The sequence below is a fragment of the Syzygium oleosum genome, unplaced genomic scaffold (genome assembly GCF_021117445.2).
Source record: "Syzygium oleosum isolate NSW1041296 unplaced genomic scaffold, Sole_v2.1 Sole_v2.03, whole genome shotgun sequence".
In the NCBI taxonomy this organism is placed as follows: domain Eukaryota; kingdom Viridiplantae; phylum Streptophyta; class Magnoliopsida; order Myrtales; family Myrtaceae; genus Syzygium; species Syzygium oleosum.
This window is the reverse complement of record NW_026607487.1, coordinates 20,062,287-20,075,771: the sequence shown is the minus strand read 5'-3', so window position 1 is coordinate 20,075,771 and position 13,485 is coordinate 20,062,287. Positions and strand designations below refer to the sequence as shown.

The following is a 13,485-nucleotide window of genomic DNA, read 5'->3' as shown; positions in this document are numbered from 1 at the left end:
ATATGGTCTCTTCACCATGCGGATCAATATCATTTTAACCATTAATTATGTAGGCCTTATCGTGTTTGTTGTAGTAGCACCGTCGTCATTACTATCATCGCTGAGTTAGTTCAAGTTTGTCAGGTATCATAAAAATTTCCATTTCCCAGAAATGGAAAACGGACTGCACGTTGCAAGTTACGGACAGTTTTCAGTGTCGGGAGTATTTTGTTCACCTTTGAGATTGAAGGTGTTCTCATCGTTGTCGGGTCAGGAATTAGGCCTAGGGAAAATGCGCCTATCCAATACTAACACTAGGTTCCATACTATTCATCATGGCTGGTGATTTGGGGGTGGGGTCGGGAGAGTATCAGGTCCCGGATTTGATCCTGACATGTTCATGGCAGGGTTCATCGTAGGGAGAAAAGAAACGTATCCGAGAAGGCTCGGGAACTTGGTGGATAAAGTTAACCCGACCCGATAGGTCCACCGGAGTCCACCGAATTTACTAGAAGCTCGGGGCAATTTCTGAAACGTGTGGATTCTCTTTCTGCCATCGTCATCACTTTCCCATATACACACTCGGTATTGCTGCAGCTGAACGCGAACTAGCTTAGCTCAGGGAGAAAAATGTCGATCATCCCGGTCACCGACCGACGGCGGGTCGCCGGCGACGACGACCCATTCTCCCCGGACGCCGTTTGGGACTCCTTGATGAACCTGAGAAACGACCTCTTCCCGTCCCTCGATCTCTGGGACCCGTTCGCCGCCTCCCCTTTCTCTTCCTCATCCCTCTCCTCTCGCTTCCCGGACTTCTTCGCCGGCGCCCTCGCGCCGGTCCGTACCCGGGTCGACTGGAGGGAGACCCGCGAAGCCCATCTCTTCAAGGGCTGTTTCCCGGGTCTCGGTAGCGACGACGTCGTCATCGAGGTCGGCGCCGATAGAGTGCTCAAGATCAGCGGACACGAGTGCTCGAGCAGCTTCGTGTTGCCGGGGGACGCGAGGTTGGACCTGGTCACGGCCGATATGAAGGATGGGTTTCTCGTCGTTACTGTTCCGAAGGTCGTGGAAGAAGCTCCGAGGCGAGACAATGTCAGGGTCGTTGAGATCACTGGCTGACCTAGTATGGTGCTTAAATTTGGCCGTTGGCCTTTGCTGTGTGCTTTTGGATTGTGTAGTAATAATTCAGGAGCAGTGTCCGTGTGTGTATGTGACACAGAGAGAGAGAGAGAGAGAGAGAATGGATGGGATTGTGGGATTTTGGGTGTGTGAGGAAGTGTTTGATGAAATGTCAGTGCTCGAGTTATCTGCTATCTTACTGCTGTAACAACTGGTTCTGACAATGATAACTTATTACGCTACATTGCCTCTGTTCTTGATCTGTTACCAAAGCTTGTGACGTAATCTTCGACTTCTCGACAGTAACGAGAGCCAAGCTAACCATTTCTCAGAACACACCAACAATTCTTTCCCATATAAGGAGCTTGTGGTTACATGGAGGTGGCTCAAGAAGAACTCAAAATGCTGGCGAAAAAATAGGAAACTATCAATTGCACCTTCACAAGTCATCTATAATGCGTTGATGTACTTGACCAGTTCGTGCAGGGAATTGTAAGAAGAGCCACCTTCTTTGATACTATGCATCACTTCGTGCTTCAAGTCCGTCATCCTCTGCCGCACGATCTCTCCTTCGTTGCTGGCCATAAGCTTCTTTATAGCTCTTTCGATCTCTCCTCTTTCCATGTCTTCCAGCGACAGGCCTACCCTCCAAACATGGCTCAGGTACCTGGCGTTCACTCTCTGGTCCCCGAAGCACGGTGTGCATATCATTGGGACTCCTTCGGAGATGCTCTCGAGGGACGAATTCCAGCCGCAATGGCTCCAAAACGCCCCGACCGACTCATGCGCCAAGACTTTCTGCTGTGGTGCCCATTTTATGACACGGCCCCTCTCGCCCACAATTTCTGCGAAGCCGTCGGGGAGCAGGTCAATCGCTTCCGACCCGTGAACCAACCCAGGACGTACGACCCACAGGAAGGGGTGCTCGCAGTTTGCGAGTCCCCAAGCCATTTCGATGAGCTCTTTCTCGTTAATGGACACTATGCTTCCCAGGCTCACATAGAGGGTTGAATTCTTGGCTTGCTTGTTCAGCCACGCGATGCAACTCTCGTCCTCTTCAATTAGGCTGCTGGAGAGAGGTGGAGCAATCTTGTTTAGAGGTCCTATGGTGAAAAAGGGAACCGGGTATTCCTGTCTAAGCTTCATCAATGGTGACTGTTCAAGGCATTCGATGGTGTTCAGGACGAATGCGACCGAAGTTCCTATTTCATTAGATCTCTTGAGCAGTAGTAACAATTTTTCGAGGCCTTCGAACTTGTATATGGGAAGATCCTTGAATCTGAGGGGATGAAGCCGTGGTACGAGCTCCAGTGGCTTTGAATCTGCAAAGTGATAAAGATGAATGCAAAGTTTATGCAGTTCAGGGGTATATTGTTCATGGTCAAATTAAGCTACGCCTGATGAGTGATGTCTAGTCTAGATATGTGGCATAGAGGTTTACTTACCAAGCAATGGAATGAAGCCTTCTTCCTGGAGTCGAGGGTACTCGTTGTAGGTCAAAGTATTGGCGGCGCTACAGGCGCGGAATATGATACATGGGACTTTCAGCTCTCGAGCTACTTCTTCTGCAAAATACATGAGTGAATCATAGATTATGCAGGCAATCTCGTCTTGGCAATCTGTTTGTTCTCTTAATCTCGTTAAGGATTGCTGGAACGAGGTCTTGCAGTTGAAATTGAGCTTCAAGATGGTTGATATAAAACTTCTAGAGGACGTGTCAGCATCGGATAAGCTGTCTGCTACGGGAAGAAAATCGAACTGAGGGTGGTTAGATTGGTTAGGGAAGTGGAACTCGGTGTGAGCTACTGTGACGGAAAAAGAGCCGGTCGATTGAAGAGCCGCTCCGAGCTGAAGCATCGGATTCAGGTGACCTTGGTAAGGACAAGGCACTAGCACCAAAAGGCGCTGCCTCCTATCTCCGGCCGTTGCCATTAGGTGCGAGGCCAAAACTCACTTGAGTGGTCTTTCATTATGCAATCTGTGGTCTATCATTAAGCAATCGGCGGTTCATTTCTTCATATTTAAAAGGGCATGAAAGGGACGGGCACAATCATTCAGTGATGGATACTCATTTGTTAAATGCTGCAGGACGGTCAAAAGAGCGAAGAGTTCTCTAAAGACGGCTCACATGATAATGACTGAGTCAGATAATTGTATTTGGGAGTTGGACACGGCGCGTTGGGGCCAATGCTGCAGAAATTAACAATAGGGTTGAAGTTGCTGAGCAGGTTCAGCACGACTCGCGTGCATCCTCTTTCATTGGTGCATCAAGTGTCAAATTATCCGTTGCATCCATCCACTAAATGGCAAGAAATCTTTTGGAGATATAAAACAAAGTAAAAGACACTATTGGAAAACAGTGTTCAGCCGGCACGCTTCTTTCCTCTACCGTATGAGACTGTTGGATAAAAAATTCCCATAAACAAATTGTACGAAATGCATTTCGTGTTTTTCTGCCAGAAATGCTTCTGCTCTGTGAGAAATCTTTTCCTGTCGGCCTCTGTTAACATTGTATTTAGAGTTACGTATGCCATTTTTGCGATCTTGGCTCTAGGTTACTCTTTGATTTTCATGCAACTGATCGTATTGAATCGCGCCTATGAAACTGTTTTAAAAGGGGGGAGAAACATACGTATGCGAAATTGTGAAATTGCAATACAAAAGTTTTGATATCGAAACACCCGAAAACTGAAATATGATGCTGATCTCCAATCTGCCGCTGGACTTTCTGGTGCGAGCAAAATGTCCACTCGATAAATGGTATTTGAGTGCATAAACAGATACTCCGGTGGCAGTTGGAAACGGTTAATCCGATGTTACGTGTTGAGGTTGGAATGACAGGATCAGTTCCACCAATTCATTCAATGCAGTGTTGGTGGAACCGCCCATGTCGAGACTCCGTTCAGCTCTCTCTTTGAATGCCTGGGCCTGTTGTCTAATCTCCTCCCCTTCTTCCTCTACCATTAGTCGTCTGATGGCTCCCGCAATCTTCCCTCGTTCTAGCTTCGCTTCCAACTCCAGTCCGATCTTCCATACGTGGCTTATATACTTCGCATCCAGACCTTGATCGCCAAACACCGGCCAGCAGAGCATGGGAACGCCTTCGCAGATGCTTTCCAGGGTCGAGTTCCATCCGCAGTGAGTCCAAAATCCTCCTACTGCACCATGAGCCAAAACTTCCTTCTGCGGTGCCCATTTCACAATACAACCTCTTTGTCCAATTATTTCTTGGAGTCCCTTTGGCAAGAGCTCGAGCCACTCCGTGCAGCCCACCGAACTGGGTCGTACCACCCACAAGAAAGGCCTCTCACTCATGGCCAATCCCATGGCAGTTTCGAGCAGTTGTTCCTCGTTCATGCTAGCCACGCTGCCGAAGCTCACGTACAAGACTGATCTGCTAGCTTGTTTGTCGAGCCATGAAATGCACCCGGTATCTTCCTTCAGTAATGAGCTAGAGGAAGAAGGGGCTAACTTGTGAAAAGGGCCAATGGCATATATCGGTGCATGGAAATATTCTTGAATCTTCGGGAGCATTTCTTCTTCGAGGAAATGTATTGTGTTCACGATGGCTGCACAAGAATTTCTCGTCGCACTAGTCGTGGCTGCCCGAAGCTCTAGAACGGTGTCCGAGGGATTCTCCCCCATGGTAATGAGAAGGTCCCTGATGTTGAGGGACTGCAACTTGAGGGATTCATCCTGAATTAAAGAATCTGCCAAATCAGAAGCAATTCTAGCATTAGTTTCTGATTTTGGATAGTAGATGTTCCATGTGTGAATCGTTTAGATAAACTTCCCAATTCAAACTTGCCTGTGAAAGTTATATAGCCTTGCTCGTTGGCCCGGGGAAGGGCGGCAAAAGCCAACATAGAAGCAGCTGCACTGGTTCGAACATTAATACTCGGCAGATTCAATTGAGCAGCCACCTCTTGAGCAAAGTGCATCAGCGCATCATAGATGATGCATGCAACCCGGCCCTGTGGATCATTCTGTTCCAACATCTGTTGAATAAATCTTCGAAGGGGTTCCCGGCAGTTCCTGTGAATAGCAAGCATCGTCGAGTGGAAGTCCTGAACAGTAAGGCTGCTTTTAGACAAGCCATCTGGTATTGGTAAGAAGGTGAAATTCGGATAGTTGGAAGGATTGGGCGAGTTGAATTTGATGTAGCTAGCAAGGATCACCTAGAGGGGGGTGAATAGGTGATCTAAAACAATTTTAGAAAATTTATGCGGAAACAAAGTAAATCACAGAAGAGTCTGAATAAAATTCAGATTCAAGACGAGATTATATAGACGCTGCTCTTGATGTGCGGTATGTAAAGTAAGAGTTAAGGGATAGAAAACTGCACACAAGTTTATAGTGGTTCGGCATAGCAAGCCTCGTCCACTCTCCCACGCTTACGGTCTCGGGTGGATTTCACTATGTAATCAAGAGGAATTACAACTTCGAGAGTCAATACTCTTGTGTATGATAGGACTCTCTATCTCACACAATCACTCTTACAAAGTATCCCTCAAGATCTTAATGTTTTGCTCGAACGACAAGAGAAATGATTGGAGTATGCTCGACTTTGGACTTGTTGATTCTTGATTCTGTTCTTCCTTACGCTGCTCGTTGATCTCCTTAAATACTCCTCTACTTCCAAACTAGCCGTTGGACGACTTTGAGAGGATCATCTTCCAATCTTCACCTTGGACAGATTTGTATAAGGATTGAGTAGCCGTTGGTTGACAGATTCTAAATCCCGCTGATTCTGCTCGCCCATACAATCAGAATCTTGGTTTCCATAAGTAGAGTTTTGTCCGTTGTAATGCATTCTTGTCGTGATGTTTGATTTGTCAATCAATCTGATTCAGATTGAGACAATCGAACATTCCTTCATGAAATCCATGCCGGATTACTAGCTGTTGTGATATGTTACGAATTCGCGTCGAAGAAATTCAAGCGTGCGCCTCGAAGAATTTCAGCGTCCGTCCGAAGAATTTCGTCCGAATAATTTCTTCGTCGCATTTGCATCGAAAAACTTCTACTATACGCATACGCATCGAATAACTTCAGCGTGCGAATCTCGGAACCTAGATTATGTGGGTCTTCAAAAACATACTTGACGGTTTGTAAAGTCTGAATAACTTTCTTCTAAGCTTCCAGAATATACAGACCTGGAATAAAATTGTTCAGAACAAGTATCAGATTTACAAAAATATAGAAGGTTTTGTCAACTTCAAAATCAATAGGAGTTTTCCTCAACAGAATTCAGGATGAGCAATAGTTATTGAGAAGCCCCTCGAGTTCAGTATGGTGGCTAGCTGAAGCATGGGATTAATGTGGCCCTGCGAGGGGAAGAGCACCAACACCAAGCGGCATGTTTCACTTTCAAGCATGGCGACGGGATGACCGATCTCGAACTCCATAACTCTGGAATCTGAAACTGAGACTGCACGAATGATTGCCGTATGAATAGCAACCCAGGTTAGTATTTAAGGACGTATAGGACCCTTTGAAGAGTCTGCGAAACCAGTGAGATACTTCTGCCCTGTTCAACTTCTGTTTTCAAAAGGAACCCACATGGAAACTTCACCGTTCTGACTAAAAATGCATTAATGAAGCAATTCAAACAAGCACCTGATATAGACTCAATAAAAGCCAAGTGAAATCTGTACTAGGCGAATCGTTTTTTTGGTGTCTTCGGCTGATTGAGTATTAAATTGTGGCGTTTCAAATGAGTCATATTTTATCCGACCAAAAAAAGAAAAAAACCGAGTCATACCAGTCAGAAGAGACATCCTGCACTGCATTGCCGAGGACTTTTTCAAAGTTCCAATTTCCCACTCTATGCAATTCAGGAAGACTCGTCTGATGTGATCAGGTGCCTTTGCGTTTTTACATCTACCAGTCTAACAGGACACGCAACATCCGATTTACCTAAATATCCTAATCCTAATTCTAGCGACGATTAAATGGACTATTATAATATGACCTAATTTTAATTACAGGCAAAAATCATTACTGAATTAATTTAATATGACACACAATTCCATGAACCTAATTAACATACGATTGCTAAATGACACGCAAGCAATGACGAATGAAAAGTTATGAACGACGTGGCAAGATGACATACAAGCGTGAAACAATTAATCTATATGACATGTTCATGTTTATTTTTAATTTTTGTAGTTTTTATGAAATCCGAAGTTAATTAAATTCCCTAATTTAAACATGCAATTTATCCTAAAAATAATCTACTTCAATTGTAGCTAATCTCTTTTTTGGATTTGTTTTTAAAAAAGCAGAATCAATTCAAATCAAACAAATACAGAAAGAAATCAAATCCACATCAAATACGACATCGAATCACAAGAAATATTATCTATATCCATTTAAATTTAGAAACAATAGATTTGCAAATCATATCTCAATTCTAAGGTATACAGGGTAGGTTTCAAGTTCAGGGTAGGTTCCAAATTCTAGGCAAGTAAGAACTTGGAACCTAAAATTTGAAACCTTAGTAGACAGTGTTCCATAATGTTAAATAATGAGTGTATAATCTGAAATCACTAGTCTGAGCTTTCATCTTGTGACTTGTTAATGTTTCATATTCTTCGTGTGTCTAAATATAAGTTGTGGTCAAAGGATCATAGAAGCAAGTGGTGGTCATAAATGTGATCAGATTCCAAAGTATGTAAAGTAAGTTTCAAGTTCCAAAAAATGAGGAATGGGTAGGTTTTAGGTTTGAGATGGAACCTGTGCAGAACCTGAAATCGCTCACTCCGACTTTCAATGAAAAGGCTAACATCTACTTTCCTTCTTGTAAAATCTAAATTTGGATTTGTAAAATCCAAATTCCCTTTGCTTCTCTCCCTCATTTGTTATTTTCTTTCCCTTTCTTTAATTTCACGTGTGCAAAAATCGATTTTCTTTCCTTCTCACCCCTTTTTAACCGAATATGATGGCTTCACAATCTTCCCATGTATCGCGGAAACGTGAATAAAAATAACTCACTTTCCTATTTTTCTTCCTTTGTTCCTCTGCCCACGAATCTACCCAAATCCACTTTGCTCTTTCCCTATACTAGTTCTTTCGAATAACCCATGTGACCAAAAGATTTTCATGACATTGTCTCAATATCCCGTAATTTGATGTATCGCATGCGCAATGCACGTGCCAATCTCGACCACTCTAGGGAATAACGGGTTTAACCGAATCTTTAATTCGCATGAGCTTGATCTAATTAATTCTGTTAAGTTCAAAATTTCTGCACTTGAGTCCATTAACTCCAGTCCAATTAAATTCTGTTAAGTCCGTCTGCCACCGATCCAATTAAATGCAATGGATAAACTATATGCTCCGAAAAACTATATGCGCAATTATATTATTTTTTGTTAGGGGCTAAGCTTTAGCCCCTAATTTTACTATACAATTATGAGTAGTCAGAATTTAGGTGTCAACAATTGTCAATGACTTTTTCAGAGTTCTAATTTCACACTTTTTGTTCTCAACAATTCAAGAAGACTTGTCTGATGTGATCACGTGCCTTTGCGATTTCACATCTACTAGTCATGAAATGTAGCAACTTAGCTCGGATTTGGTCCTATAGTAATGGATGGGCGTCATCAAATGTTTATTGCAAAATCTCACGCCTTTCAATGTCCTAGACTTTGGGATGTGACAATTGCGATGCCCCAAAATTAAGACTCCACCTGACAAGTCTTTAATCTATTCTTTCTTTGAATTACGGCGAAAAGCTTTCTTTATTCTTTTGCCAGACATCGCGGAATGTGTCAATGCCTTGGTAGATTCTCACAAAGTTTGATAAAGCAATAGGAATCGTCATCCGAGAGATTTCTTAGATACTTTTCAGACAAAATGAAAGACTAGATCAGATCGAGGAACCTAAAACATCCTTACATAACTAGTGTGCAGGGAAATAGACAAAAGGAAGGGCCAAAAAAGCTCTTTCCCGTGTCCTTTTATTCTCCAGTTAATTATATTTCTCTGTTTATTGTGCCATTACAGTAAATCATGGAAAGCTCAATGATTAGCAAAGCAAAAGCCGAAAATCAAAATTTGGGCAACAATTTATTCAGAAATTCAGAAGAGGATAAGGGCACAGCATACTCCTGAGGGAGACATGTCTCCCGAATCATGTAGTACTGCTACCATCTGGGTTTCGCGCTCTTGCCATCAGAGATTCTGCATACAAGTGGAACAAAGAGGTGCCATTCAATTCAACACAGAAATTGGCCAAAGAAGTGATCATCATCAAAAACATATATCAGTGCGATAACGAAACAAAGTCACTGGAGGTGGTGTGTGATTGGGAGTTAGTACGATGCTGCTTGTCTACTTAACATTCGGTTCGAGTTTACCTTTTTGGCAAGAAAATAGCTGGTTGCATAGGAAAACCACCGACGGCACCAGGATCAAACTGCGAGCTGATCCTGTCAAAGTGGAGTCTCAAGGCTTGTGCTACTCCTGCGGGTATAAGTACAGTCGAACACCCTGTGATCCAAAACCCCATAATTATCAAATTGAAACGACAAGTTCTATTCCAACTTACTGCCCATCTGGTTTCGAGGAGAAAGAGGAGAAAACTTCACCTGCACTAAACTAAACAGTACTCAAAGTGGATAGGGTATGCCCAAGCTTGTCTTGAACTGGGATTGAGCTTGAAAAATTAAATTTGAGCTCAACTCAGCAAAGTATTATACATACAAGCTTGTCTCAACTTGATTTGATGGCAGTTGGCCCAAAAAAGAAGAAGAACGTTGACTTGGTTATTGAAATGCGAACTTACATTATGATGAAAAGCTTTCATTATATAGTTTGACCCGGGATTTCGAAACAGACTATATATCAAAAGACCAGAGCAACTCGAACTCAATTAGAATGGCATACAGGTCGAGTATCGACTGGTTGACCTTCGAGTGAATTCACAAACATGAAAACTATTTCTACAATCGTAAGGGAGAAGTACCGGATTGATGGCCTGTTCCACAGGGCAAGAAAACGCCCGTCCCACCCGACCCGCCAAGGAAAAAGGCTTTCATGCCCGAACCAGCACCTTGATGGCGATGGACCTTTCTCGGCCGTGGCAGGGCACTAACCTGAGAAAGCTGCCTCTTCAGTACATCATGCTCTTGCTGCGGAGTGCGGAACCAAACACAAGTCAAACCAAAGCCAAGAAGCTTTTGTTCGATCATTTAAAAGCAGAGAGAGAAGAGCCTACAAAGGCAGCTTGGCCTCTCCGGACATCATCACCATCCTCTTCTCGGGCCATGATGTAGCGAGCACAGATACGAAGCAAGAGAAGAATGGATAAAGAAAATGAAGTCGAGCCCGCATGAAGGAATCTCCAATGCCAATCAGTGGAGGTCATACCAGACACAAATTTGCAAAACTCAGCATCTTCCCAAAGTGCTTAAACTTAAAGTATTCACAAGTGCGCGATAATAATCTGTCTGAAGAAAAGCATTAAACATATGAAAGTTAGCATCGAATTCGACGCTGAAAGAGGCCTGCCTTTTGCTTTCCTCTCTCTCTCTCTCTCTGAGGTTGTGGCTTTCATGGGCCAACAATAGCTTAGCTCCATGGTGAAGCTAAACATGTTGGATGAACGACAAAAAGCCCAAGCTCGGATCCATTCCCGGTACTCTGTACACAGCCTGATCACTGCTTACGAATCATGAAAACTGCACAGTTGACTTTTCCTTGACCCAATTATAGAGAGAGTACCCTTTTTTGGTTTACTCTCGGGTGTGGACGTGTGTCTTAACAAGAATCCAAGTAAAATAGCAAAATAAGGATGATACTCTAGAAACTCAGGATGCATTTAATATCAACCAAGAAGCTCCAAGTCCCGGAATCATCTACGTTATTGAAATATTTAATTTTAGTTATCATTTTTTTTGTGCTTATAGACTCATCACTCATTTATTGTAAAGTACTCTAATGAATTAGATAAGACACGATTCAAAAAATGATTCGGACATGTATTTTTGCATTTGTGAGGTGGAAAATTGCACCTATAGTATAGGTCCGGTTCAAACGCAAGATTTCCTTTGACGAGAGCGCGAATTTCTACTATAGAAGAAGCAATAAAGCATTTCTTTCGCAATTATGGTATTTGTGAACAGGGCCCAAGGACGCTTATCGACAAAGAACCTTTTAATTGAATTGGGGAAAAATTTTTATAACTGAGAAACTTTTATGGAGCAATATCTCTCTCTGTGTCGCTTCATGAGATTCATCTGTTTCTTCAGCTTTTCTTGCTCCTTGTTCTCCCGTCAAGTCAAACATTTGTCATCCAAATCCATTGACCAATCGTTATGACTGTTAGATATCTCTCTCTCTCTCTCTCTCTCTCTCACAGAAAAAATAATGGCAATCTAACCAAAATGCATAGACATAATAACGTTGTGGCCCGTACCTATAATCTATAGAATTGCCAAATGCCACTGATGTACGTTTCAGGCACTTTGACCCATTAAACCAGCTAACGAATCGCAATTAAAATAACTGCAAATCTCTCCTCTTATCCGCCTCCCTTCACTCGTATCCATCTCATTGAATTTGCCCACGATGTGAAGCTTCAAGACTAAGCAAAAAGTTGACCTTAATCTCCTCAGCTAAAAGCGACTGCAGACCCCGTTTTTTTCTTTTTTAAAATGACTTGGTTAGTTTGTGGTTTTGCATCATCGTCATCTCCATCGTAATAAAGCCTTATCAAAAGGTCACGAACCCTTCCATATATCACTTCGGTTTCTGCCTTATCTTTCTATCTCCTCCGGGTCCCACTCCTTCCTCTCCTAGTCCTCTCTAGAGAGACAGAGAGATCTTCGAAGCTGTTTCTTTCTTGCTCTTCTTTGATCGGGATCGAGTAGGAGGGTCGACCAGCATGACCAAGGACAGGAAGATCGGAGTGGCCGTCGACTTCTCCAGGGGAAGCAAACTGGCCCTGAAATGGGCCATCGATAACCTCATCGACAAAGGCGACACTCTCTACATGATCCACATCAAGCCCTTCGTCGGGGACGAGTCTCGCAACCTCCTCTGGTCCGCCACCGGCTCTCGTACGTCCCCTAAACAAGATCGATCGCTCTTGCCTATCTTGCTGAGTTTGAATTATTCTATAACTATGGTGATAATTGGTAGCACTAGCGTTCTGATTATTTCAATATATGCAGCTCTGATACCCCTATCGGAGTTCCGGGAGAAGGAGATCGCCCAGAAATACGATGTCGAGCTTGATCCCGAGGTCCTCGACATGCTCGACACCGGTTGCCGCCAGAAACATGTACTCTATTACTCTTCCTAGCATATACCCAAATTTTTTTCTGTCAGATTGTTTATTTAATTATTAATCGAAATAAACATGTGAATTGATCGATATGGATTAGGTGACTGTGGTGGTGAAGATATACTGGGGCGATGCAAGGGACAAGCTATGCGCGGCGGTCGGCGATCTCAAGCTCGATTGCTTGGTCATGGGTAGCAGAGGCCTCGGCACCATTCAAAGGTACATTAAATTCTTAAAATAGCGGATGTCCATCTTGAAGGAATCCGGGTTGTTTCAATTGGTTTGGTTCCCAAGAGCAGAAACTATAGAACGAATGAGATAATTACAAATTGGATCATGAATTATTGTTTCCCTAAGTTGGTCTTATTGGAGTGAATAAATGTGTTGTGATCTACAAACAGGGTGGTCCTTGGGAGCGTGACCAGTCATGTGATGGCGACCGCGACTTGTCCGGTGACCATTGTCAAGGATCCGGCTTCTCATGGTTTCTGATCGATCTGGACTTTGCCAAGGGACGACTGATTGTTTCGTTTATAGTGTTTGTACTTCCGATGTTGGAATGCGCTGCATAAGCTTTCGCTCTTTGTTTGCTGCTTTCTGTAACTGGAGTTTGATGGACTAGTTTGTATTTCAGCTCTTGCGGGTATCTCCCTAATTCTATTTCCTTATGGATGATTTGATTATCACTTATTGGACCACCCCATCAGAATTGACCCTTCAGTGGTAAGATACCGTGATGATTTTTTTATACTAGTTCAACTAAGTCTAAACCATAAGCCACGCCTTGGGAGGCGGAGGACATCGGCAACTCTCACAGCTAGACATAATGCTTCAAAGAGGCATATCTTGAATTATTTTCTGAGTAACATGGCACAACTTAAATGAATGTTTGGAACGGATTAAAATGTCTTGATACCCGTATGCTAGAATGTCTAGTAAATCAGAAGTTCGTTTGCCATTTCAATATACTCAGCATTATCCATCTTACCAAGAACAGATCAAGACTGTCACCGTCTTTCCTCCGGTAATATAATACTAGGTATATTTCAGATCAGAAAGCCCCACTGTCCCCTTTGTGAGAGCTCTGAGGA

At 43.2% G+C, this 13,485-nt stretch overlaps 5 protein-coding genes across 5 annotated transcripts; 2 read left to right on the top strand and 3 right to left on the bottom strand.

Moving 5' to 3' along the window:
- Positions 1 to 609: 609 nt before the first annotated feature.
- Positions 610 to 1,098, top strand: LOC115683769 (18.1 kDa class I heat shock protein-like). The gene has a single exon (XM_030608376.2). The coding sequence runs from the start codon at positions 610 to 612 to the stop codon at positions 1,096 to 1,098; it is 489 nt and encodes a 162-aa protein (XP_030464236.2).
- A 331-nt stretch (positions 1,099 to 1,429) lies between these two features.
- Positions 1,430 to 3,586, bottom strand: LOC115683853 (UDP-glycosyltransferase 76E1-like). Its single transcript, XM_030608489.2, has 2 exons — positions 2,544 to 3,586; positions 1,430 to 2,420 (listed from the first exon to the last, which is right to left on the bottom strand). The coding sequence occupies exons 1-2, from the start codon at positions 3,028 to 3,030 to the stop codon at positions 1,549 to 1,551; spliced, it is 1,359 nt and encodes a 452-aa protein (XP_030464349.2). The 5' UTR covers positions 3,031 to 3,586; the 3' UTR covers positions 1,430 to 1,548.
- A 145-nt stretch (positions 3,587 to 3,731) lies between these two features.
- Positions 3,732 to 6,742, bottom strand: LOC115683852 (UDP-glucose iridoid glucosyltransferase-like). The gene is made up of 3 exons (XM_056309998.1): positions 6,350 to 6,742; positions 4,907 to 5,254; positions 3,732 to 4,808 (listed from the first exon to the last, which is right to left on the bottom strand). The coding sequence occupies exons 1-3, from the start codon at positions 6,504 to 6,506 to the stop codon at positions 3,904 to 3,906; spliced, it is 1,410 nt and encodes a 469-aa protein (XP_056165973.1). The 5' UTR covers positions 6,507 to 6,742; the 3' UTR covers positions 3,732 to 3,903.
- A 2,281-nt stretch (positions 6,743 to 9,023) lies between these two features.
- On the bottom strand, positions 9,024 to 10,232 carry LOC115683804 (uncharacterized). The gene is made up of 3 exons (XM_030608418.2): positions 10,073 to 10,232; positions 9,465 to 9,597; positions 9,024 to 9,288 (listed from the first exon to the last, which is right to left on the bottom strand). The coding sequence occupies exons 1-3, from the start codon at positions 10,143 to 10,145 to the stop codon at positions 9,252 to 9,254; spliced, it is 243 nt and encodes an 80-aa protein (XP_030464278.2). The 5' UTR covers positions 10,146 to 10,232; the 3' UTR covers positions 9,024 to 9,251.
- Positions 10,233 to 11,832: 1,600 nt separating this feature from the next.
- On the top strand, positions 11,833 to 13,077 carry LOC115683803 (universal stress protein PHOS32-like). The gene is made up of 4 exons (XM_030608417.2): positions 11,833 to 12,167; positions 12,282 to 12,391; positions 12,495 to 12,613; positions 12,796 to 13,077. The coding sequence occupies exons 1-4, from the start codon at positions 11,993 to 11,995 to the stop codon at positions 12,884 to 12,886; spliced, it is 495 nt and encodes a 164-aa protein (XP_030464277.1). The 5' UTR covers positions 11,833 to 11,992; the 3' UTR covers positions 12,887 to 13,077.
- The last annotated feature ends 408 nt before the right edge of the window (positions 13,078 to 13,485 follow it).